This window comes from Fukomys damarensis, unplaced genomic scaffold (genome assembly GCF_012274545.1).
Source record: "Fukomys damarensis isolate Sample0158 unplaced genomic scaffold, DMR_v1.0_HiC HiC_scaffold_8, whole genome shotgun sequence".
Lineage (NCBI taxonomy): Eukaryota > Metazoa > Chordata > Mammalia > Rodentia > Bathyergidae > Fukomys > Fukomys damarensis.
In genome coordinates, this window is record NW_022900920.1 from 1,558,455 (window position 1) to 1,585,365 (window position 26,911).

General features: G+C 35.1%; 1 protein-coding gene across 6 annotated transcripts in view; it reads left to right on the forward strand.

The window, feature by feature from the left end:
- Positions 1 to 26,911, forward strand: part of Lcor (ligand dependent nuclear receptor corepressor) — a 139,782-nt gene that overhangs the window by 35,660 nt on the left and 77,211 nt on the right. For 5 of the 6 annotated variants that reach the window (XM_010618115.2, XM_010618109.2, XM_033761304.1 and 2 more), the window contains 2 exons: positions 21,591 to 21,656; positions 22,222 to 22,301. Coding sequence is in view for 4 of the 6 variants with exons in the window: in XM_010618109.2 (XP_010616411.1) it covers positions 21,591 to 21,656; positions 22,222 to 22,301 (146 nt within the window). In the remaining 2 variants the exon portion in view is untranslated. Of the gene's footprint in view, positions 1 to 21,590; positions 21,657 to 22,221; positions 22,302 to 26,911 lie in introns of those variants that run through there. The other variant, XM_010618112.2, reaches the window with a different exon arrangement.

Here is a 26,911-nt window from a genome sequence, read left to right on the forward strand (position 1 = left end):
CCTTCCTCCTTCTGGCTTTACATTTACTTTCTTTCTTTCTTTCTTTCTTTTTTTTTTTTTTGATAGTTTATCAAGGTGGAATGAATTAAGGCATTGGAGGTTACTGATTTGAGGTACTTCATTTATTTAATGTAATTATTTACAACTATAAAATTTCCTTTTGATCACTGCTTTTGCTGTATCCCATAAGTACTGATAAATTTCCTTTTTCATTTTCTAATTTTCATTGCCTATTTTCTGCTTTTTATTGTGATTAATTTTCCATTTTCTTGTTTATCTTTGGCTTGGTTATAAGAACCATTACTGAAAATGGGGTGTTGAAGTCTGTAGATATTACTCTTGAGCTACTTCTCCCTTCAGTTTTGTCAATTTTTGATTTGTATATTTTGGGGTTTGTGTTTAGGTGCATATATTTTTAACCTAAGCATTTTTGATGGATTGACTTTATCATTATGTAGTCTCCAATCTTTAAAAATTTTAAAATCTTAACTATTTTTGCTTTTATTTGGTACTGGGGGATTGAACCCAGGACCTTGCACTTGCAAGACAGGCTCTAGCTACACCAGTGAACTAAATACCCAGCCCTCTCTTAATTCTTGGCTTACCCTGTTTGGGCTGTGATAACAAAATACCATTGATTGAATATAAATTTATAAACAACATTTTCACAGAATATATATCTCATAGTTCTATGATTGGAATCTCCAAGATCAAGACAGATTTGGTGTCCAGCTTTGGTTTTTGAGATAAGGTCTCACTAGATACTCCATCCAGACTGGCCTTGAATTTAACTGGGTAACCAAGGCTGGCTCAAACTTGTGGCCATTTTCTTACCTCAGCCTTCTGAATGCTGGAGTTACAGGTGTGTGACACCACATGTGGTTCAGATTTGGTTTCCAAGGAGTCACACATTTGGTTCATAAGTAATTTGTTTCTTTTCTCTAACAGCTTTTAAGATTCTGTTCTTGGGGGCTGGGGATTTAGCTCAGTGGTTCCACCACCTGCCTTGCAAGCACAAGTTACTGAGTTGATCCCCGGTACAAAAAAAAAAAAGGTTCTGTTCTTATGTTGAATTTCTGGAATCTTGATTACTGTATGCCTTGGTGTTTTGTTTTTCTGATCCTTGCTATTTGGAGTTTTATATACCGCATTTATTTGTATATCAATTTTTTTCTTTCCATGTTTTCTGCTATTCTGTGAACAGGTTTTTATGCCCTTTGTGCATAAAATCTTCTGATTTTTCATAATCATTGAAATTATTAATCTTACATTATTCTTTGCATCATTTAGAGCAGCCTTTGAATTGATTTTTCGCGGTCCCTTGGCTGCTTTTATGAAATCTTTAATTTGATGATCATCAACCACAACCCTGTCTTCTAGATCTGATATTCTGTCTTCACATTGGTTGACTCTGCTGTATATACTTTCAATAGCATTTTTAGTCTCCTGAATTTGATTCTTTTATAGAATCCAGTTCTCTTCTCTGTTGAGCATTTCATAGTTTCATAACTCTTTTTTTTTAACCTGTACTTACTGTAGATTTACTAACCATTTCCTTCATTATGGTCATCATCTTTTTAATTATCTGTGTAATTATTTCTGCTTTGAATTTGTCAAGAGTCTTATTCATTTGCTTTGTTACTTCTGTTGTTGCTGATTGATTGATTGATTTTGATACGGGGTCTCACTATGTAGTTGAAGCTGACCTGGAACTCAGCGGTGTAGCCCAGGCTGGTCTCAAACTCAAAGAATCCTCCTGCCTCATCCTCCCTCCCAAGTGCTGGGATTACAGGCATGTACCACCACACCCGGAAGTTGTTGCTGTTTTAGAAAATTCGGCTGGGTAGCTTTTATTTTCTTCCATCTCCATGCCCCCTGGATTTGCTTTGGGGATTTTGGGGGGCTTTTGGGTACACTTTGCTTCTGTGTTTTCTCACTTTCTCTTTTGTGTTCTGCATTGTGCTTATAAATTGCTTATGGTGGGTGGCTTTGTTAATAGTATTGAGACCTCTTTGGGTAATGACTGCTTTTCAGAGTTGTCTTCTAGGCATCACTCGCTTTCGGCCTTTGAGCCAAATTCTATCTCTCCTATTTATTAGAGTTGAAAGGTTGCATCCTGTTTGGCCTAGCACCCAGTTCTTTGGTACTGGACTGTAGTATTGTTTATGAATCCCAAACAGTATAGGTATTAGCATGCAAGGAAAATAAATTGATCACAACAGCTGTGTTAGTTTGGTTGAAGTAGTACAGTCAGCAATAATAATAGCATCGGCACAAACCGGATAATGACAAATTATAATAATACTTCCCACCTTTAGCCATAGATACAAGATCCTTAGTTATATAACAAAATAGACAAATCAGTGATTATATACAGCAAATTTTCTACTCAGTAGAGTAGTTTTACCCCCTTTCACCATGGAGCAGTACTCAGCCATAGTAAGATATAGTTAACTATCTACAGATTCATAAGGGTAAATGATATGTGGGTGGAAGGAAGCACGAAGAAAAAGAGAAGAGAAATAGATTGTGAAAAATTAATCAGTGGAAGATGTGAAGGATGTCATAAGATTAATGTAAAAGGTCTCTAGTGGTATTAGATAACAATAACAGAAGACCAACTAGGTAAAGGATAAATAATAGGGAGTAGTGATTAAACTAGAGGAAAAAAAAAAAGTACTAACGAAACAAGTTGAAGGAGAGGAAGTGAGAAAAGAACAGAGAGAAGAAAAGGACCTATTCAAATAAAGTGATATTTAAAAGGGGTGGGGCAAGAAAATGGGGTGGTGTGACTTCTCCCACAAAAGAAAAATAAATAGTAAAAAATTAAAAATTAGCAGTAGAGAACTCCCCACACACAAATTTTTGGATTAAATGAATGGAAAAGAAAAAAAAGAGAAAAAGTTTCTCTATATTTTTTTCCAGGGCCAGTAGTCTTTAATCTTAAGTCATATTCCTCTTTGCCCCTCTTTTTGGTCTGTGAGCTTGTGTGGAAGTTACTTGGTTCAAGGGAACCTCTCCATAACCTGTTTATGAAAACTGTTCAAGCTGCGTGTTTGACCTGGGAAGGTGTGGGGCGTTGGGTTCTGAAATGCCTGTCATGGATTTCTGTTGTTTAGGGACTGATGCTGGTCTACTGATATATATTCCAGTGTCCCCCAGAGAGGGGGCTGGGTAATGTTTGTTGGATTTCTGGAGAAATGGAGAAAAACAGGCAGACTCTTAACCCTTGGTGCTAACCAGGCACCAGACTGGTCTATTGCGTCAGGGAGGGACTGTGCCCAAGACTCTGGCAGAAGGCAGGATGGTGACTTCGATGAACCCAGAATAGAGGCAGTATTCCTGGTGCTGAATGGACACTCCCACATCCAAGTTACCAGCAGAGACTGGCAGGTTAGGAACATCTGGTGTAAACCCAGACTATGGGGACTGGTGCTAGATGTCAGGGTCTTTGGCAGGTCTAGGATTGGAGCAGGGCAGTAAGAGCTGGATGTAGGATTAAACAAACCCAAGGTGCTGAGTACAGACTGAAACCTACCAGTGATAGCTTTGTGTGCCAGATGAATGTCCCAGTTGGTGTAAATTATAAGCGGTGAATCCAGTGTGCCTGGGATCCAATACTGAAGACTCCTGACACTAGAAATAATCACTTATTTATTCTCTCAGAGTCTGAGATCAGGCAGCTAAGGGGGAGCATGCCCTGGCCTTGATCACCTAGCCTTGGTGTATACCCTCAAAAATGTTGCCAGTCTGTGCCCTCCTCAGTGTTTGGAGAGGGAGTGATGTTCGATGAAGGGCCATATACCCTGTTTATCCTGTGAGGCTGGATTCTGCGATTCTCCTTGGGACCCTCCCAACTATTTGGGAAGTATTCAAAATAGCTTTTCTGGTGAGGGCCAGGCCCGGTGGGCCAGCTCTGCCAGACTGCTTCCTGTCTTTTAAACTCCTGTGCTTGTGTTTTGTTTGATCTAAAAGTCTTCTTCAAGTTGATTTTGTGTGTGTGTGTGGAGGGTCAAGGTGTATGTTCCTTTCCTTATTCCAATTACTCTGGCTGTGCTTTTGGTCGATCATCTCTTGAGTCTCTGAAAGGTGGATTCCTCTGTTCAGTCAGGTTGGAGCTCCCCTGTCCTACATTCTGCGTCATGAACAGCTGTCTTATGTGTCCTCATCATGTGGTTGGAGTCTCTCTTGAGCCTCTTAAAAGAAAATACCAGTGTCATTCATTAATTCTCTGGCGTTATGATCTGATCACCTCCTAAAGGCACAACAACTTCCTAATATTGTCACTTTGTGCAATAGTATTTCAGGATTAGAGTTTTGGAGGAGGAGACAAACATTCAGACCACTGCAATATCTGGTTTGTCTGATATGAATTATAGCAGTGTCCCCATTTTAGGTTTCACTGTCCACAGTTGTAGTTCACTGTGGTCAACCATAGTTCTAAAATATTAAGTGGAAATTCCAGAAATAACTCATCATAAGTTTAAAATTGCATGAGGTTATGAGTAGTGTCATAAAATCTCTTGCTCTCCCATCTGGTGTCTGTATTATCACTTTGCTTAGTATATCTATATTGTATACACTGCCCATTAGTCACTTGGTAGCCATCTTAATTAGCAGATGAGTTGTCTTGATATTGTAGTGCTGTGTTTAAGTTAACTTTATTTTACTTAGTAGTGGCCCCAAAGCACAAGGAATAGTGATGCTAGGCAGGAGGATTGCTGTGAGTTGGAGACCAGCCTGGGCTACATAGTGAGTTCCAGATCAGTCTCAACTACATAGTGAGACCCTGTCTCAAAAAACCAAAAGAAAAAGAAAAAAGAATAGTGATGCTGGCAATTCCAGTATGCCAAAGATAAGCTATATAGTGTGTCTTTAAGTGAAAAGGTAAAAATTCCTGACTTAATAAGGAAAAAACAAATAGCTGATGTTGCTAAGATCTCCAGTAAAACAAATACATCCTTAAAATTGTGGAAGAACAAGAAATTAGTGCTGGTTTTGCTGTTGGACCTCAGACCTCAAAAGTTACAGCCATAGTGTATGATACATCATTAGTTAAGGTACAGAAAGCATGAAATTAGTGAGTGAAAGACATGAATAGAAAATATGTTCCAGTTGAACTGTTGTGTACCAGAAAGCACTGACCCTATACAAAAACCTCAGCAAAGGATTCTCTGAAGTAGGTGATAAAAAGGTTCACTTTTGGAAGGATTTAAAAGCCAGACTAAAGAGTTTGGAGTTTATTCTGCAGGCAGTAATTACTGAAAGTGTTCAAGAAACTGTATATGTGTGTGTGTGTGTGTGTGTGTGTAAGAATTTGACAGCTAACTAAAACTTCGGTACAAATTAAAATTTTCTTAAATATGCTATAGCTTATTACAAAAGGGGGCATACTGAGATTTTATCTTGTAGTGCCTTATGTGATAGTATGTTGGGAGTGTGGAATAAAAGTACAAAATATGTAAATTATGTATTTAAATGCATTTGATTATATTAAAATATGATCATATTGACAGGGACATGTTTGTTTTCAAACTCAATCTCATATGTGGAATGGCTATCAGATAAGATGCACAGTTTAATTACAGTACCATATATAATAGTTCAAATCAGCTAGCTCTTTTGGTCTCTTGTTTTACCTTCATTTTTAAATGCTTTTGTTTTTGTTTTGTTTTGTTTGAGACAGGTTCTCACTATGTAGAGACTGACCCGGAACTCACTGTGTAGCCTAGGCTGGTCTCAAACTCACAGCGATCCTCCTGCCTCAGTCCCTCCTGAGTGCTGGGATTATAGGCGAGCGCCACGATGCCCACCAATTTTAAATGTTGATTGTTATAGTATTCAATCTTTTTTTCCCCTTTATTTATCCACCCTCTTTAATATCTCATCTACTTGTAAGACTTAAATTTCATCTGTATTTTGCTCATTCCCAATATTATTTTCCTAGCCTGGTGTCTCTCTTTAATTTAAAACTCCCCTATTCAGTTGCCTTCTGCCTATGTCCACTTCGATTTCTAAGATTCATCTCAGGCTTAATGTGTCTAAAACAAACTGGTTTCTTTCCGTGAAACCTGTTTTCTCCTGCCGTCTTCTCCATTCTAGAAAGGTATATTGCTATTCACCCATTTCACAGACCTAAAGCTTTTGTCATTTTTTTCTACTCCTTTCTCTTACTTTCTACATCAAAGCATCATTAAGACAAGTTGATTTTTTTTTTAATCTTCAAAATATACACTATATCCAGGTACTACTTCCTTATCCTCAAGGCTTCCACTTCTATTTAACCCATACTATCTCTTGCCAATACTTTTGTAATATTCTCCTAATAATACTTCATCTTAATCTAGTCTCTGTGAGGCCAGCTGGTTTTTTGTTTTGTTTTGTTTTTGCTTTTGGTTTTTGATACAAGGTCTTGCTGTGTGGTTCAGGCTGGCTTTGAAGTCACTGCAGCCCAGGCTGGCCTTGAATTCAGGGTAACCTTCCTGCTTCAGCTTCCCAAGTGCTGGGATTGCAGTTGTTAATCTTAATATAAGTGTAATTTTGTTGCTTCCACCATTAACATAAATATAAAATACCAGTGGATTATGAAACAAATTCCAGTCTCCTTTTCATAGCATATGTAATGCCTGTAGATCTTTGACTTCATCTCCTACTTTCCACCTTATTTATATCATACCAGTCTTGTTGCTGTTTCTCAAATGTATCATACTTTATTGATCAATACTAATATCTTTGCTTAAAATATTCTATTTTGAATGTCTACATGTCTTGTCCTCTCACTTTGTTGTTCAGAAATGTTAACATTTTTCCTACTGTCTGTCTTAGTCTATTTTGTATTATTATAACAATTAGCTGAGGCTAACTTACAAATAATTAAGAGGTTTATTTGGTTCATGATTCTGGTGTCTGGAGGCCCAAACAGCATGATAGCAGCATCTTGGCAAAGGGAAACCTGTCTCTCAAAGAGTGGCAGAGAAGTAGAAATGGAACAAGCTGCTGCAGAAGGGACACATTTGTAAGCAAAAAAGAGAAAAGTTTATGGGATGTGCCAGGCTTACTTATAGCACCCCAGTATCACAGTAGAATGTATTGGTGTGGGAAAAAAAAAAAAGCACTAACCTATCTCAGAATCATGATCACTCCTACTAGGTCTCACCTCTTAAAGATTCCACCACCTCTGTGTCACCACACTGGTGCCCATGCTTCCAAGACACAAGCCTTTGAGGGGGACACATTTAAGCCATATCTAGACCTTAGCACTGTACAAAATTTCTTCTTCAATTAGCACCTTCCTGTATTTCTGTGTTTTAAGTGAAGGTTTACAAGGGTTTAGTTGTCTTTTTACTGTATTCTTTTTCTGTTATTTAATTACTCTTAATTGCACATTATTGTCATTTGTATCATTTTTCAAGGTACAAGTTCTGTGATAAGGATATGTATCTCTAGTGCCTGGCTCATAAGAGAAGCATAAATATTTCTAATCCACAAGGAAAAATGAGACTCAAAAACAATGGAAAACATTTTATATCATCAGTTGTTGAATGGTTCCAAGTTCAAACTTTATACCACTAAAGTGTTTGTTTTTTTTTTTTAAATTCTGCTTGGTGTTCTAATTTTGCTCAATAGTCAAACAGAAAATCTGACTTGAAAAAATCAGGTGCTGTCTTGCTACAGACATATAAAGGTTTGATGGGATGATGCTTCAGTCTTAGCACCCAGGCAAATAGTGCTTGTGTTAGTGTGTTAAAACATTTTTCATTGTGCTTTTTTTTTTTTTGTTTTGGGGCACTTTATTTGCATAAAATAGCATAACCCTGATTCCAAAGAGAGTGAAACCAAAAGTAAAGCTTAGCGGAAAACGGAGAACCACAATAGAGTTAAAGAAATCACTGTGAAATGTTTAAGCCCTGTAAAAAATGAATTTATAAGTTAATTTTTGGACCTCAGAACCAATTATTTGCTTTCCCATTACCCACCTTCACTGAATGCCCAGTTTTTTGACACAGAGTATCACTGTATAGTCCAGGCTGGCCATGAACTCAGGGTGATTCTCCTGCCTCAGTCTCCCAAGTGTTGGGATTTACAGGCATGTGCCACCAAATCCAACATCCATTATTTCTTATGTGAAAAAATATGTTCGGTTCTTGAGCTTTTAACAAGTTGAATTTGACAACCAAGTTATCACTGTGTTTCTCAAAACGTGTGTGTGTATAAATATGAGTAGCTTCCTATCACCTATAATGAAAAGAAAAATATTATTTTGTTTTAGCTCACAGTTTTGGAGGTTCTGGTTTAAGACTTAGCCAGCCCCATTGTTCTGGGCCCCTCAGGAGGGCAGCATATCATGGGAAAAGATTTTGGCAAAGCAAGTCACTTAATGTGAGTCAAGAAACAGAGCAAGAAACTGGCTGTGGTAGTGCACACCTGAAATCCAAGCACTTAGGAGGCTAGGGCAGGAGGATTGCCCTGAGTTTGAGGTCAGCCTGGGCTAGTCATCCTGCACTGCTACAAAGTGAGACACTCTCTCAAACAAACAAAACAAAAAACAGTAAGAGGATCAGTAGGATCCCACAGTCCCTTTCAAGGGCATGGATCCTATTACATGAGGTTCTTGCACTAGGTCCCACACTCCCAAAGATCCCAGCAACTCTCAGTAGTGCCATCCAAGGTACCACCAACCTTTAACATACAGAACCTTGGGAGATACTACCTATGTTCAAACTATAGTGCTATTTTAGCATGGAGACTCTTCTTTTTATTGTGGTAGAGCAGCGGGCAGAGAGCGGGAGACTACAGTACCCTCAACTACATTGTTTTGTAGTGACATATGCTGACTACTATATACAGCATCTAGGTGTTATTTCTATTTCTGTTACTTAGGGAGTGTGGATTATTAGGTTTACCTGTATGAACCTCAATACTATAAGTTCCATAACGGTTGTACTAGTTTACATTCCCATCAACAGTGTAAAAGGGTTATTTTTTCACTGCACCCTTGTCAGTATTAGTTATCATTTCATTTCTTTTTGTTTGTTTTTGTTATTTTGAGACAGGGTCTCTCTATGTAGTTGAGACCGACCTAGAACTCACTATATAGGTAGCCCAGGCTGGTCTCAAACTCACAGTTATCCTCCTGTCTCAGCCTCCCGGGTGCTGGGATTAAAGGCATGCACCATCACGCCTGGCTAATATTTCATTTCTTGATTGGCAGTCTTGTGTAAGATGAAAATGTAGTATTGTTTTAATTTTCATTTCTCTAATGGCCAAAAATGTTGAACATTTTGATTTCTCAAAGAATTAAAATTAGAAATTCCATGTGGCCCAGCTGTTTCCTCTCTAGGTATCTTCCCAAAAGAGCTAAAGACATCTTATTGCAGTGGTACAGGCATACCAATGTTTACAACATCACAATTCATAATAGCTAACTCCTGGAACCAGCCTGTATGTGTATCAGGCAAATAGATAACGAAAATGTGGTATCTATACACAATGGAATATTACTCAGCTATAAAGGATACATTTTTATGAAAATTGATATTCCTGGAAACTATAATGTTAACTGAACTAAATCAGACACACAAACTTAAATACCTATGGTTTCTGTCATTTGAGTAAGGCAAAGTGTAAATAAAGAGCAACGTAAAGGTTTGATAGAAGGAAATAGGGAGGCAGATCTTTTGCAAGTGGGAAGAGGTCCTAGAGACCTAGAGCAGGGGAGGAGGGGGAAAGGAGAAGTAAAAAGATTTAAGATGAGTCATGTACATATATCAAGTATCCACAGTAAGCGCAAATGTGTGCTGTAACTATGAACTAAAATAGTGATAATGAAAATAGGGGCTAGGTGTGGTAGTGCACCCCTATAATCCCAGCATTTAGGAGGCTGAGGCAGGAGGATCACTGTGCGTTCAAGACCAGCCTGGGCTACATAGTGAGTTCCAGGTCAGTCTCAACTACATAGTGAGACCCTGTCTCAAAAAACAAACAAAAACAAAACAAAAAATAGGGAAAGGAGTATAGAGATGGAGGACGGGAGGTGGGGTCATCAGGGAAGGAAGGGGAATTTAAAAAATTATGATGCATATGTACATGTACTTTCTCCGGAAGATGACTATATAAACTTTGTGTTACAAATGTACAAATAAAATAAAAAAATTTTAAAGATCTGTTATGTACATGTATCAGTTCCACACAAGGAATGTAAATACTGTGTACTGCAAAATTGTACCAGGAAAAGATAAATAGCATGAAGAAGTGGATGGGAGTGGGGTGGGAAAAAGAAATTAAGATGTATTGTGTACATGTACCAGTTCACCATATGGAATATAAACAGTATCTACCTCAAACATACTAATTAAAAAGTTTCCACAAGCATGCTGGATGTGGGCTAAGGCTGATTTTATAGTAAGGGAGTAAAAATAGTCAAAAGAGTAAATGAGGATAGGGAAGGATAGAAAGCCCCTTCTCCCTAAAACTTTAGTTTTTATGTCTTACGCTTTCAGCTGCAGAAATTCCCACTTTACCTAAAGTGAGGGAAATCATTTCATTTCTAGTTTCATTTTACTTAGCTCTGTGACTCCCAAAGAGTATGAGGTCTCCTTTAACTTCCTCCTAAAAGGGGGTGGGGTGGGTGGCAAAAAAAAACATTGCTTATTGACCACATTGTAATTCCCATGTTTTGTAACTTTGAGAAAATGTGTAAGGGCAAGAGACTCATAGGAATTTGCAAATACTTTTTTTTTTTTTTTAATTTGGCAGTGCTGGGGACCAAACCCAGTTCCTTGTATATGTTAGGCAAACCCTCTACCACTGAGCTACAATCCCAGACAATGCTTTTTGAATAAATATGTATTTTTATTGTTTGCATCAAGATGTATTCAAAAGAGTGGCTGTGTATGCAAGCATATTTTTATTTAATTTAAGCAGAGCTCATATGGATTTGCTGACCTTGTAATGACTGAGGTCCTCTAAGGAATTGTGGCCCACAGATTGTGAATTCTTGATATAATTGACTCATTCCTAATCAGCTTCAGATTTGCATTTAAATGGCTTCTTTCTAAGCATAATTATTGTTCCCTATACATTTTGATAAAAAAATGAACTAAAACTGGCTTTTGATTTCCAAAGACCTAAATTCATCTGACTTAGCTACTCTATTACCTTTGTGATTTTGGTTTACTTAACATCTTAGAATATCATTTATGCCATTTTATGTGTGAGCATTACATGAAATTATTTTGGGAATGTTCCTGCTGCTGAATGTGTTTCCTTTTTTCTCTTTATTAATATCACAGTTTTTCATGACTTTAACTTTCTGAATTTATTTGTGCATGATGTAATCACGCCTTTATACCAAAAAAAAAAAAAAAGTTTATTATCTATCCTCTCTGTTTTTTGGGCCAGTAAAAGCAGCCCTTAATTATGTTCTGATTTTAGCCCAGAGAAACAACATACTTACTTGAGGTGGAGCAGAAAGCCATCATTTTTCCATAAAATTTCAGCTATCCTGTTTTATTTATTTATGTCTTCAGTATGCCAGCCATCCTAAATGGAGTCATAGAATCTTTGACCATTGAAGTAAATACAGTGATAAAGGAATTAGAAAGATTGTATTTATTCATCTAACATTTCTTCAGCACTTATTTGAAGACTGTAGGTTAAAGAACAGATTCATATTAAAATAAAATAAGCTTCAGTTCTTTGCTCTAAATCTAGTGAATTAAATGTCAAATAAGTAAATAAAATGTTGTTTATAACATTTTTATAAACATTGTTTATAAAGTTGTGTACAACTTTAGCACTGCTGAGATGTTTCTAACTTTGCCCTGGGGCTTGTGAGGTGAGATAAAGGATGCATTGGAATTAACTAGATTGAGGGTTGCAGGAATATCTTTGTAGGAGAGGACATGCTGTGCTCAAAAAGCATGGAATAATTGACATGAATATAATGATTTACAAATTACTGTAGCCAGAGCATGGTTTATGTAGAGAGAAAATGATGTCAAGGGAGACTGGAGAGGTAGCAGGGGACCAGACCTTGATCTTTCTTGCTTGTCATCCAGGAATTTGAAGTCTTCAATATTTGGGAGTGGAAAGTCATCAAATATGTTTTAAAACATAAAGAATACAGTTCAGTAGCTGTGTAAAGGATGGATTTTGATAGAGATAGTAGTCATAGGGGAATGTTAAAATAGTAAAGTGAATTAAAAGTTTAAACATTACTAAGTATGTTGTTTAGAATTGCTGGCTTAGCTTTAATCTCTTTGTTGTTGGGAATGGTTTAGCTAATTTTCAGTTTTCTCATTTGTACTAGGTAGCAGTACTACTTGTTTTTGTAATTTTCCTCTGAAGATTTTGTTAGAATGGGTGTGAAATTCCTGATGTACAGTGCTTGCATGATACCAGCAAAGGCTGCTACTATCATCATTACTGATATTTATTGTTAATTGTTAAGGTAAGAAATGATAAAAGCCTAAATTTAGGGATAGAAAAGGAGATTTGGTAGGATCTTTCTGAAGTAGAATGAAGAGGATTCATACTCACTGGAAGACTCAGTAACTTAGGGAAAGAACAGAATCATGACTATTTCTGACTTGAATGACTTGTGGGGAGTGGGTTAGTGATGCCATTTTCCTAGGAGGAATCGTTGTTAAATGAAGGAAAAGGAGAAGAATTAGTTTGATTTGGACTTTTTGGGGTATTTGAGATTATCTCGGTAATAATATAAAGTGGGCAATTATATAGTCTGGGGTGAGAGAAGATTGGAGAGTTGTCAGTATCTGCCTGATGGTGGAAATAATGTGTTAATTTGTACTCCTGGGTTAGAATTACACTTTTCTTAATGGTGGGGCATATATTTTAAGCATACCTCTTGTATCTCATACTATTAGAAAACATTTGATTGGTTCTTATTAAATGTGAAGTTTTACAAATAATAACCTTTGTAGAGTGGCTTTTGCAAGCATAAGGTCCCATGTTCAATGCCTGGTACCCCCCCAAAAGATAATGTATACCTACTTTGGTTTTTAACTTAATGTTCATGTTAAACTTATAAATTTAAAACCTAGTTCTTAATGAACGTCTTTACTGTATAACTGATTTTAACACTCGATACTTTTATCTGATGTCGTAAAATATTTAATCATCATTAAAGGTTTTATATTTTTCAAATGATTTTAAGAATGTATATACACTTGAATAAGTCTTGTAAATACATACAATAATCTAAATTTGTAAATTCTTGTTTTGTAAGTGTTCTAATATGGTATATAAACTTAGTAATATTTCAGTGTAAAATTACAGGTCTAAATCAGCTAGTCAGGCTGAGAATGTAGCTCAGTAATAGAGTACTTTCTTAGCATGTGCAGAGCCCTGGGTTCAGTCCCCAGCACTGTGAAAGAAATAATACATGAGATAAAAATAAAATCAGCTGTTTTGTGAATGCTTTCAAATTAGAATCACAAGACTAGCTCTCCTAGGCCATATTTTCTTAAAAAACATGACAAATGTTTACCAAAAATACAAGAGTGCTTATTTTGTTAACAGCTTTATTGAAAAATAATTTACATACCTTGTAATCACCCATTTTAAGTGTACATATAATTCACCAATTTTTATATTAACATAGTTGTGTAACCATCACCACAGTCTGATTTTTAGAATATTTTCATTACCAAAGAAAGTATGATTCTCATTTGCAGTCATTCATATTTTCACTGGCAGTGATAGATTTTCCCCACTAATCTACTGTCTGTATAGATTTGCCTCTGTGCATTTTATATAAATAGACTTATGTGGTTTGTGGTCTTTTTTTCCCCTTCCCCTTTTTACTTAGCAAAATATTTTCAAGGTTCATTTATCTATTACAGTTTTATTGAATTCTGTGGATATGCCATATTTTGTATATCCTAGATTATTTCTTAGTACAAAATAAAGCTTTAACCCTCTTAAATTATTCCTATACATAATTCTTTACTTTAAAAAAAAGCCTGAGAATAAGTGAAGAAAAAATAAGTATAAGGGAATAAACCTAAAGAAAATAGAAAATGAAAGTTAGAGCAAAAATTAATGAAATAGAAAACAAAGATAAAAAAGATTCAGAAGTCAAAAGTGAGACACAGAACATTAGATGGTTTCTCTAATATGAGAAACTCAAGATCTACATAAAGAACAAAATGAAAGGAAGATGGTAGGAAACAAGGAGGTAAACCATGGCAATGCGAAGGATTGAGGGAGAAGGGAGGGGGAGAGGATGTGAAAATTATCAAGATGTGATCTGTATATGTATCATTTCCCCAAGATGAATGTAATTATGTATCACTAACATATAATAATAAAAATAAAATAATTTTAAAGTCAGTTTTTAGAAGCAGAAAAACTTGTAAATTCATTAAGGATTAAAAGACAAAAAGTACTATGAAAATAAAGACGATAAATTAGTTTTGATTTAAAAGAAAGAAACTTAAAGTAACCAGTACTTAGATATATGAACATTGTTTTTCCCTTTTTAAGATCTTTAGATTGAATCATTTTTCATTTGGCCAAACTACTTTGCTTAAATTAGCGTGTATTAGTTATTACAGACCTAATGGGTTTGATTTTGGCATATATGTAGTACATGTATATAACATTTTAATCATTCTCCTTCCCCTTTCTCCCCCCCCACCATCCCTCTTTTCTGACAGCTTCCTTTCCCATTGTGTGTCATCTCTTTTTAAAATTTTTTTCTGTTGAAATTTGAAAACATGCAATGTTTGACTTTTGCATTTTGTTTCACTTAATATGGCTTCTAGTTCTATTTATTTTCCTTCAAGTGACATTATTTCATTCTTTTTTATTAGCCAGATTACTTCAAGTAGCCCTAACCCCAGAGTGAATGGTTGCTTCCCTTTCCATATCAGAATGTATCTAGAAATCTCTGTCTTTTACCATTATCTAGGAATACTTGATTGGTGACATAAACTATATGGCCCTCAGAATTTTTGGAACGCATGGTTTTTAGTATTTACTTTTCCCAATAAAATTATGGGCAGTATAAATCATTATCCTCTTATTTTTAAGTAAAAATTTCCCTTAGCATTTCTTTTTTCTCGGACTTCAGATATTTTATCAGAAGAGTTCTACCTGTGTTGTTGCCATTACCCCTACCACACACATACCAGTATTGTACCTAGGTACTTCATGGAGCTAATTAAATATTGAAGACTCAAGAGAGTAATCAACATTAAAGAGCTTTCTTCTTTTCTTGATTCCTTTAAATTTTAACTAAATTTGAAACATTGAAGACTCAAGAGAGTAATCAACATTAAAGAGCTTTCTTCTTTTCTTGATTCCCTTAAATTTTAACTAAATTTGAAAGTGTTTCATTGGTTGCCTTTTTTTTCCCTGTAATTCCCATTTCATAGATATTGAATGTCTTGGCCACTGCCTCATCTCTAATCTTTTTTGTTTTTTTCCATGATGGCTATCTTTTACTCTTTATGTTAACATCATAAACTCAGAAACGCACCATTAGCCAGTACATCCTAGAGTATACTATACTAACACAGAAATGGAAGTGTGGTACAAACCGGTCACTTGTCCTTGCCTACTGATACAGTCAAGACTTAGTAATACAACATATGTGAGGCTGCTGTGTAAAATAGCTTGCAGGTTATATTAAAACTTTTATAAGTAACAGCACACTCTGAAACGGTGAAAGCAGGTGATCTTTAAACAACATGGATTTGAACTGGGTTGGTCCACTTATGTGAGGATCTTTTTGAAATATGAAAAAAAAATTTGTTGTGAATGAACAAAATATATTGTAGAAAACATTCTATTATAAAGTGTATAGAAATCTATTAAAAATGAAAAATCACCAATATTTATGCACAAAATTCTACTATCCATCATGCCACTCAACAGAGAAAAATGTGAACAAATTAAATGATTCTGTACTAAATCATAATTATGTAAAGTTAACTGTAGTAATACTGTACTACTGTAATAGTTTTATTGTTGTCGTGGGGAGCTCAAGAGTTGCCAGTATTCCTTAAGTTTTGTATGGTTCTATTCATCTGTAGGAGAGCAGTTTACCTCTTTGATAAAAGTAAATCTCTTGATTTTTCACTTTATGTAATACAGCATACAACATATGTTAATTAGTTTTGTTACCAGTAAGACTTCCAGTCAATGTCAAGCTAAGTTTTTGGAGAGCCAGAAATTATACTTGGATTTTCCACCGGGCTTTGAGGTAAGCGCTCCTAATTCTCAGGTTGTTCAAAGGTCACCTGTAAATAACAAACCAGTAACATAATCAGTAATTATCATTACTGAGTACAGTATTGTGTACAGTATGAAACCATGGTATACTTTTTTTTATGGGGGAGGAAACCCGGGACTTTGTACTTGCGAGGCAGGTGGTGGAACCACTGAACTAAACCCCAGGTCTTTTTTTTTTTTTTTTACCACCATGGTATACTTTTTAAATATACACTTGGCAGTGCGTTAAGGTCTTTATACTAACATTAACATAAAATAATATGTTGGGTTCTGACCTTAGGCAATGAGAATCCCTCAGCTCTTATGAGACCACCATCATATATGCAGTATAGCATTAACTGTTATGAAGTTAAATATGGTAATAGTGAGTTAAACACCATGAGTTTTAAGCAAAATCCAGAACTGTCTGTTCATTAGTTGTTTCCAGAAACACTTTTAAACTGATATTTTATAAAATAATACTTAATTGAATATTGAACTTAATTATCCTGAGCACCAAGCTTGGTACAATCTTGAGTAAAAGATCCAGGGGCCCTTGATGTGTTGAACCTTAATTTCTCAGGGGGCAATTGTTAGGAAGGTGAGTTTGGATCACAGGGCAGAGCCCTCATAATGCCTTTGTTTCACTTTGAAGAAGTTCTAGCTCTGGACTGGGTTTATTATTGTGACAGCAAGTCATGAAGCAAGCTACTTTTTGGGTTCTCTATTTTGCTCTTGTCCATCTGCTTTCTGCTAGGAGATTAAAAAAAAAGCACTAGCCACTCAGCAGAAGCTGAGCAGTGCTAGTGCTATGCTCTTGAATGTCCCTTTTTCCAGAACCATGAGCCTTTTCTTTATAAATTCCTTATAAATAGCCTTTTTAGATATAAGCTCCCTGTTCTCAGGTATGCTGTTAAAGCAACAGAAAACAAAAGTGTACTTCTTTCCTTCAGCACCTCTTTATTATCTCAGAAGAGATTCCCAAGATCGTTGGATTTTTTTTTTTTATTCTGTCCATACTATATATATTTCAAAAGTAACAGGCTCTAAATTGCTGACCTTAGTTTACTGTGTATTTGATACTTTCCATTACTTGCTTTTGGTTGGAATTAGAAATAATAGAGATTTGATTTAGGTAAAAGGGAGGCATTTATGGGAAATTTTAATTTTCTGTCTTTGGTTTTTCCAGAGCTCTGTAATTGTGTCAGAAGCAAAAACTAAGGATTGAAAGGCCCTAATATAAGAGAAACATTGTAGGAAAGGGAAAGAGCTAGCTTTGCTTAAGTTTCTTAAAGAGAAAGACATAATTGCATGAAGAAAAATAAAATGACAGGGTTTAGATACCCTGTGACAAGTTTTAGTTTACAAAATACATCGTCAGTGCTTTGCACATGGTAGAAAACAGAGGGGACCTTAGACAATTAGCTTTTATTTAAGTTACACATGTGTAAATACCGAATAGTTTCTCTGGTGTGAATAATCTGCAATATACTTAAGATCCTAATAAGATTACTGACATTTAGAAATGGGAAGAAAGGAGCTAAAGGTATAGGGAAGGGGGGATGGGTAGGGGAAGGGTAATAAGGGAAAAGAAAAAAATGTGAGATAATGAAAAGATGAAAATAAAGTGTTTGTAGATGGGGAGGGGAGGAGGGCGTGAAGGGAGGGCAGGGGTAAGGGGAAAAAATGAGAATCAAGACTTGTCATGTGGAGGTACAAGATCCCAACAATGAATGTAACTGTACTGTATCCCTAAAATGTACCAATAAACTCAAAGCTGAAAAAAAAAAAAAAAAAAAGGAGGCAGGAGCAGGATCTCTGAATTCTAGAGATGATGGAATTGTAAATCAAAGCTCTCCAAGAGTAAGTACCTGTCTGTTCTCCATTGCTTATTTAGTGTCTTCTTCAGTCCCTTGTAGCTTGTCAGTTGCTAATATGCCGAATAAGTGAATGTTTGTTTGTTGAACAAATTGAAGAATACCTTGAAGGAGATATATTAGTAGGGCAGAGATGAGATATAAAATGTGGAGAAAATATTCAGAGGTAGAAGTGACTGCCAAACACAGTAGAAAATCAACCTGACTGGAACTGTGGGGAATGAGCCAGGAATGTTCTGGGAAATGTCTGCTAAACAGAGATTGGGGTCATATAAGCATCTTTGAATGCTGGACATAGGAATTTAGAATATGTTGTCTAAGGAGTGTAGACTTTGAAGAGGTAGAGGTATTTTTAAAGCCATATTTTAGGTATACTCTGAAAACATTGTAGGTTGTATTAAGGAAGAGGTTAGAGAACCAGTTTTGAGACATACTGTGATGTTGGATAAAAATTCTCTAAAAAGTAGTCATGACCAATGAAGTTGTTGTTGTTGTTATTATTATTATTATTATTATTATTATTAATTAATGTTGGTACTGGGGATCGAATTCAGGACCTTGAGCTTGCAAAGCTGTTGTGGTACCACGGAGCTAAATCCTTGGCATAAAATAATTTTATTTGTAATATATTATGTAAAGATTCTTTTTAAATCCTAGTGATTAAGCATAATGACATGGCCATCTTTTTCAGTAGTTTTTCATAGTATTCTCTTATTGATCTTCATGGCTTTTCTGTAAGATCATGGTATAAATTTTGAATGTGTTTGTTCTTCCCTTATTTGCCTTTTGCTAATATCAAGCAGAGCACGTGAGACATTCCCTGTTGCTGTGCAACTGCTAAATGCAATATTTATTATTAGTAAAACTGAGTGGCATTAACGTCCAGTGAACAGAGTAGCAAAAATATTGGCTTTACAATACCTAATCAATAGTAATTAGAAGATTTTAATGTATCATTGTGAATATAAGCAGAAGAAGGAGTTTATAGTTGCTTTTTTTTAGCAAAATTAGTTGTGGTTAAATCTTCTGAGTTTGTCATTAAATTTTTTTGTTTTTGCTTGCTTTCTTTTGGTCTTTCTTTTCCACTTCTTTGATCTGTGAGTTGGTTTTGTAAGTGTCTCTGAGTTACTAATAAAGTTCTTGCTCATTTTTCTTATTTCAAATTCTATAGTTTGTAATTAATTTTTTAATGTCCCAAATCCTGCACTTGCTTTTTTCTTTCCTAGTATTATTTCTTACTCTATTTACATTTTTCTTTTTCAAGAATTTAGCTTAGCATGCAAGATTGGAATTTGTTACAATTTCACATAAATGCAGGTGGAAAAAATACTAGATTTGTTCTTTAGAATGAGAGCTATAGTAACCTTTGAACTATATTTGCAGTGTGTGTTGTTACTTTCAATATATGGAAATACTTGTAATTTATATTTGTGAAATTCCTTTTTGGGGGGTAGGAGGCCTGTGTAAAGACACACTATTGAATAGCGGGGAAGGATGAATGAATGAGAGAATATCAAGTCTTCAGGACCATATAGATAGTACCAAGCATTTCCTTCTCATTATTTTACCACCTCCCTACCTCTGCAACTGCTAGTCCCAACCTTTTCTCCTCTTGTGTAAGGAAGAGCAAAAGGTCATAGTAATTTAGTAGAAATTAATTATAGTGGGTAAATAACAAGCAGGCATAGGCACCTGACTATGTTCTTAGAATAATTTTGGCAGCAAGTAAAGAGAGTTGATAAACAATAGAAAATCTATAATCTCAAAATAGTGAAATGTATATGTGTATATATATGTGTGAGTTTTACTCTTTGACTTTGTAGTAAAGAATCTTAGATATAAGGAATCTTGGAAATTGTGGCTTGAGAAACTGTAGGTCATTTTAATATTCTTATCTGCAAAGAGCCATCTAGAATATAATTTGTACAACATTAATTAAAATAAATTTTACTTTCCTATAAAAATAGTCCTAATATTAAATAGTTCTAATTATATATAAATAAAATGTTCTAATTACAGGTTAGTGGACTCTAAAGATTATTGAAAATGATGACTTAATAGTGGGACAAAGTCTTATTATTAAATTACATTATTCCTAATAGCCAGATACTTTCTAGGGACCATATTTCCTACCGCTTTACCTTCCAATTATTTTATTTTATATATGATTGTAGTTATGGTGAAGAAATGGCAATGTGTGTCGTCCTAATTGTCCAGCAGGCAATAGTATTTTACTTTTATTTTTTTGGTACCGGGGATTGAACTAGGGTCCTTGAGCTTGCAAGGCAGGCCACTGAACCGCTCAGCTAAATCCCTGGCAAGCAATAGTATTTTAAATTAGTGGTTCCCTTCCGTTTTTGTGCAAGAATGCCTTTTAACAATGAAAAAAAACTTATAGGCTAGGTTGTTTCTGGTGAATACACCTGTGATCTCAGCCCTCGGGAGGCTGAGGAAGGAGGATCACAATGAGCTTGAAGCCAGTCCGGGCTGTGTAGTGAGTTCCAGGTCAGCCAGAACCAACATAGTGACACCCCGTCTCACTCCTCCTCTCCAATACATATAAATCCTTAGGTGATAAGTAGATTGTGGCAAAATATACAGTGTCCCAAACTACTAGGAATTCACTTAAGTTTTTTATATTTTCTTATAGTAGCATTTCTGTGTATTCGAAAAGATAGAGAGAACATATAAGACATTAATTCTTTCTGAAGGTCATGCTTAAAGTGCATAAGAATGCACAGAACTCTCCTAATAAGTGTCTGAGCTTACAGTGAAATCCATGGCAGAGTTGGGGAACCATGTTCTAATCCATTATTCCTGATGTGTTATATAAACACACAATCTGTGTCCCCTCCCTCCTTCCTCCCCCTTCCCCACCCATAAAAAAAATAGCAAGATATTTTAACTGTATGTGTGATTAATGGGTCTTGTCTTTATAAAGGGATCTAGCAAGTAAGTTATTGTGACATTGTGAAATACAAAGTGTTTTTTCTAAATTATGCTTTGGGGTGTGTTTTTAGTGAAGATTTTTCTTCAAGAAATTGTTAATTTGAAAATTCTTATTCTCAATTCCTATTCAGAAAAATATAGTTTAGATTATTCTAGAAAGTTGTGGAGGTTTTGAAGCAGTTTAGCTCTTCAGTGAAAAAGGTACCTTTTAAGGTGGAGCTTTAGAATTTATGTAAATTTTATAGAGTAGTAAGGGAATTTATTTCCATTCCTTTGGTTTTTTCTCGTAACTGTTGTTCGTAAATGTACTATGAGTTTGTGTCATGTTAATCACTGACAAAAAAGCAAATGCTCTTTCTAGATTTGTCAGTGAAACACTCCTTATCCTTTCAGTATTAATCTGAAATCCTTGAGGATTGGAAGAAAACATCATCATTTCATGCAATTGATTATTATTGCTATAGTAAATATTATTGTGATAATGATTTTTCTTTTTTTCTTTTTTCTTTTTTTTTGTCCTTTCAGGGTTTGAAACTATTCTTGAAGGGCTGTTTGGACCTGCATTATTAAAAGATCTCAGTTTATTTAAAGGTATTAAAATATTTTGGTATTTTAGATTCTTCTTAGTACATATATGATACCTTCATGATTTAAGCCTCTGTCTCTCTTTTATTCAGTTTCATGTGGTTTAAAGCTATTGTTTTCAGTTTTTAATTGATACATAGTAACTAGGAAGCATTTAGGAATTAAGTTTCTCCCTCTTTTTTTTTTTTTTGTTTGTTTGTTTTATTTTTCTTCTGGGTACTGGGAGTTGAAATCAGGGTCTTTGTACTGAGCTCCAAACCTAGCCCTTTATATTTTTTGAGACAGTGTCACTGTCATTAAGTTGCCTGGGCTGGGCTTGAACTTTTTTACTGCCCTGCCTCAGCTTCCTAAATGCTGGGAGTATTGGCATGTGACACTGTGCCTCAAGTGAAAATTCTTGAGTTAAGAATATTAACACGTCTGGGGTTATAGCTCACTGATGGATCATGTGCCTCACATTTATGAGATCTTTGTGAAGTTTTGGTTGAATATTATTTATGAAATTAGGTCTGATTTATTTTCTGAAAAATTCTATTTTGTGATTATTAATTTAGTATATTTATTTTTATAGAGTGTGAATCTGAAAACGTTTCTGATTGGACATTTGATGAAAATTGTCTGTTCTGTTGCTTAAGAAGAGATAAAGTAAAGGTAACCAAGAATCTCATGAAACTTCTCTAGTATGGTGTTTTTTAGTTTCCTATTTTAAAAAATTATGCCATTTTGTTAAAGGAATTGTAGGAATTAGGAAGGTAAATTTATAAAGGATTTGAAGCAGCTCTTGGAGTTTTTTGTGGGGTGTTTTTTTTTTTTTTTGGTACTGTGAATTGAACTTGGGACCTTGCGCTTCCGAGGCAGTTGGTGGAACCACTGAGCTAAATTCCCAGCCCCTGAGTTTTCTTTTTAAACTATTTCCTAGTCTGCTGATTAGCCTGTGGAGAAATCTATATCCCAACATGCATTGTGTTATTTATATAGTTCAGTAGACAAAATAATTCAGTCTCAGCTGTCATGTTTCCTTATATATGAAGTGCATAGTAATTGAAACAAATCATCACTTGTACAAAATGAATAGTAATATTTGATTGAACAGTTACTAATTCATGTAGATTTATGATATACCGTGGTACTAATCTTATGGGTTTTTTTTTAATAATACCTCTAGTCCCTGTTTTAAAGCCATGGAAACATTCTGATTCTATTTTCTCCTCTTGTATACTCTAGCTTCATGTTGTTTCATGTTGAACATGTTGTATCAGTTTCTCCTACTAATGAATTTTATTTATTTCCGCAGTCATTACAGTAAGTAGTTCAGACCTCCACTATTTCTGGACTACTGAAATACTGTGATTGGTCTTAGTTTTTTCAGGCTGTTAAAATACTGCTATCAGTTTAATTACCTTCCCTCCACTGTCACCCTTGAAATTTTGTGGAAGTGTTATGCTCTAAATGAGTTTCATTCTTTTTTTTTTTTTTTTTTTTTTTTTTTTTCTCTCCTGGTACCAGGGATTGAACTCGGGACCTTAGTGCTTGTGAGACAGGTGCAGCACTACTGAGCTAAATCCCTGGCCTGAGTTTCTTATTTTCTGGGCTCCTCAGTCTAACTCTCAAAACTTCTGTACTTTCTACAATTAGGCCATTTTTTTTTTTCTCCTCCTGATGCCTCGTTAGTCTTTTGTCTATACCATTGTGTACTTGTTCTCTATAACTTGAAATTCTCTTGCTTTTACTTTTAAGTCCTTCTCTTGTGAATGCCACACCAATGCAGTTATTGCTTTTGCACTTTTCACACTGCTATAATAAATACTCTTTATACCAATTGTTTGTCAATTAATATTCTGCCTTACTTTGTTCATTCTTTTCTGTGTTTGAATTTTGTCTTCCTGACTGTATTGTCAGCCCCTGAAGACTGGACCAGGCTATATGCTTCTTTTTATCTCTACATGTAAAATATGAAAGTCATCATGTAGTCAGTTTGAGCTCTTTAACTCTTCTGTTATGGTATCTTTTTATTTTCTCCATGTGAAAGTTGTCATGACTATCCAGGATGGTCTGTTTTCATTAAATTGATCAGGAAGTTAAGTTGATGAAGAAATTTAATGTAATTTTTCAAAAGAGACCAGAAAATAACAGGTGTTATGTTTAAACTATCAAAAAAGTTGAAGTTCATCATTTTAAACTTGATGTATGTGTATGTTGGCATATTGTAACTATTAAGTCATTTGCTAGGAATTTTGATAGAAAGAAAAAACGGTTGTATTTTTCTTAAGTCATACTGGGAAGGGAGCCATTCTGTTTGGTAATTGAGTGCAATATGTTCATGTAGTATGTTGAGAATTTTTTATTGCCATATGAGAGTAACATATTGTATGATTATTTTAAGGAGAAAATGTAGAAATAGGAAATTACAAAACAATACCACATTTAAAAGCTTTTTCTACTGGTTGGAGTTCTATAGTTTTTAGTTGGTTTTCTAATTTAAAAGAATATTTTCATTTGACTCAGTTCTGGGAAGCTATTTTCCTTTATTAGATCCTGTACTATCTGTCTCTGACATTATTTTCAGAAAGAGCCATCCTTTATTTACATCAATAATGAAAAATGGGAAAGAAAAGAACTAGATTATGTGTCAGGAATACATCTATATCTATATCTATATATATCTTTCATTGTGTTAGACTTGAAGAGTTATATTGGAAGTCTTTGAAAATACTTAGAGCATCTTATCTGAGAAGGATTAGAACCTGGAAATAAAATCTGTCCACTTCGTTGAAGCTTGTAAAACAAAAACCAAAAAAGGAAATATGTGGAAAATATGTTAATAGCCAATAGGTGGCAGTATTGAGGAGAAGACTGTAATTCTGGGTTTTTTTGTTTTGTTTTGTTTTGTTTTTTTGAGACAGGGTCTCACTATGTAGTTGAGACTGATCTGGAACTCACTATGTAGCTCAGTCTGGTCTTGAACTCACAGTGATTCCCCTGCCTCAGCCTCCTGATTATTGGGATTACAGGCGTGAGCCACCACACCCGGCTATGACTGTAATTCTTTGAGGTTGGCATGATGAGACTATTTAGGTAATGTTTGGAAAAGTAGTTGGAAATAATGGCCTGATATTTGAAAGCAAAATGAAAGCTTTATTAAAAATTGGTTTGTTTTTTGAGACACCGTCTCTGTAGTTCAGGCTGGCCTTGACATCACTGTATAGCCCATACTGGGCTCAACTCTAGGCAGTCCTCTTGCCTCAGCCTCCTAAGTTTCCCCAGTGCTGGGAATACAGGCGTGCACCCCCATGCTTGACTCATGTTTTTACTTAATTGAAGTTTTAGTGAATACTGATGCTATTAGAATGGATAAACCAAAAACATCATCTATATTTACATTTTTAAGTGTACAGGTGAAAAAATGCGTACTAGCTTATTTCTTTAGGAAATAGATCCGAAATTCACCTAGAGATTATAGTAGTAATCTACAGGGAATATGTTGTAAGATTCCCAGTAGATACATGAAACCACTCATAGTATTGAAGCCTATATGTATACTTTTTCTGTATATACTTAACAGTGATAAAGTTTAATTTACAAATTAGACAAGAGACTATTAAGAGTAGCTAATAATAAAATAGAAAAATCACAATAACATTTTCTCTTCATATCTTTCACAAATTCAGTTCTTTGTCCATTTTATTAAGCATTTATCATGCACTGTAATATTTGCATTCTGAGGCACAACAAACGGGAAAACTGGCATCAATTTCTTGTTCATCCTTCACACATTCATGAATGGAATATTTGTTTTATGTTGGTCTTAGCAACTACAGCATGAATTTTTTTCTTCCCTTTTTTTTGGTACTAGGAATCGAACTCGGGTCCTTGAGCTTGCAAAGTAGGTGCTGGAACCACTGAGCTAAATCCCCGGCCCTTTTATTCCCTTATTAAATCAAGAACTTTTCTTTCACTTAAAGAATCACTACATGGCTACTCTTTGACACTGGAATTGCTAACAATGTTACCTTTGCACTTTGGGGCTGCTAGTGAATAAAATAAGGATTATCTGAACACAGCACTATGATACTGCAACAGTCAAAACTGATAACTGAAACAGCTACAAAGTAATTAATGGGCAGGTAGTATATATGGCATGTATATTATGTACAAAGGGACAATTCATGTACTAGGTGAGACCAGTGAGATTGCGTGACACTCAGAATGGTACACACTTTCAAACTAAGAATTATTTCTGTACATTTCTACTTTGGACCATGCTTGACCATGAGTAACTGGAACTGGAAAGCAAATTTACAGATAAAGGGCACTTCTGTAGTAAAATAGTTGTTGACCCACAGATTAGAGAATATAATTTTTTTTTAGGCAGACCAGTTACTGATACATATAATAACAATTATAGGGATTTTGTACCTGTACAAGATATATCTTGCTTCTTGTTTTTTCCCATTCCCATTTTCCTTCTCCTTCAACCCCTCTTCCTCTCATTTACAAAAGCATTGTTGCCATTTTTTCCTTCTAGAGACTAATTTGTAAGGGAAAGGCAGCTAATATTTTTTGAGTGACTACTCTGTGCCATTTCGTTTTATGTGTTAGTATTTAATCTTCAAAACAGTCTTTCAGTGTTGGTTAAAAGGTGTTTTATTTGTATAAATTAAGTATGAAAGGCCAGTAACTTATGAGTAAAGTCCTGTGGCTGGTATTATATGGTTTGATAGCACCACTAGGGAGAGCAACATTGGAATTGAGAAGCAAAGTGAAACAGGACTCAGTGTTTCATAGTTTGAAAGAGAAAAAGAATGTGAGGAAAACTGAGCTTGACTGTAGTAGAAAGGATCATTCATAGCTGTATTAAAATTAATCTCTGAGTCTCTAAAACTAACTTTCTGGCTTGCTTCCCTGCATCTTTCTTTCTTACTTTTCCCATTAGGCAGTCCATAAAATATTTATTAAATGAATGACTAAGAAGTCAGAAGGTATATAAATTTGGAAAGTTTCACTATTGATACCTGTTTTGAGGACTTACGCGTGTCAGCTATATATTCCAAATCTATTACCTATTCTCTTAGGCTTTTGAAATTTTTTTTAAAGCTTCTTTTAAAGATAATTTTAGGCTAAAAAAAAAAAGTAACAAAAATCCTCCTATACATTTGCATATACCCTTTAGCCAACATTCCCAAAGGTTAAAATTTTGTGTAACCATAGTACAATTACAGAAATCACAGAATTACCATTGATGTCATCATATATATATATAT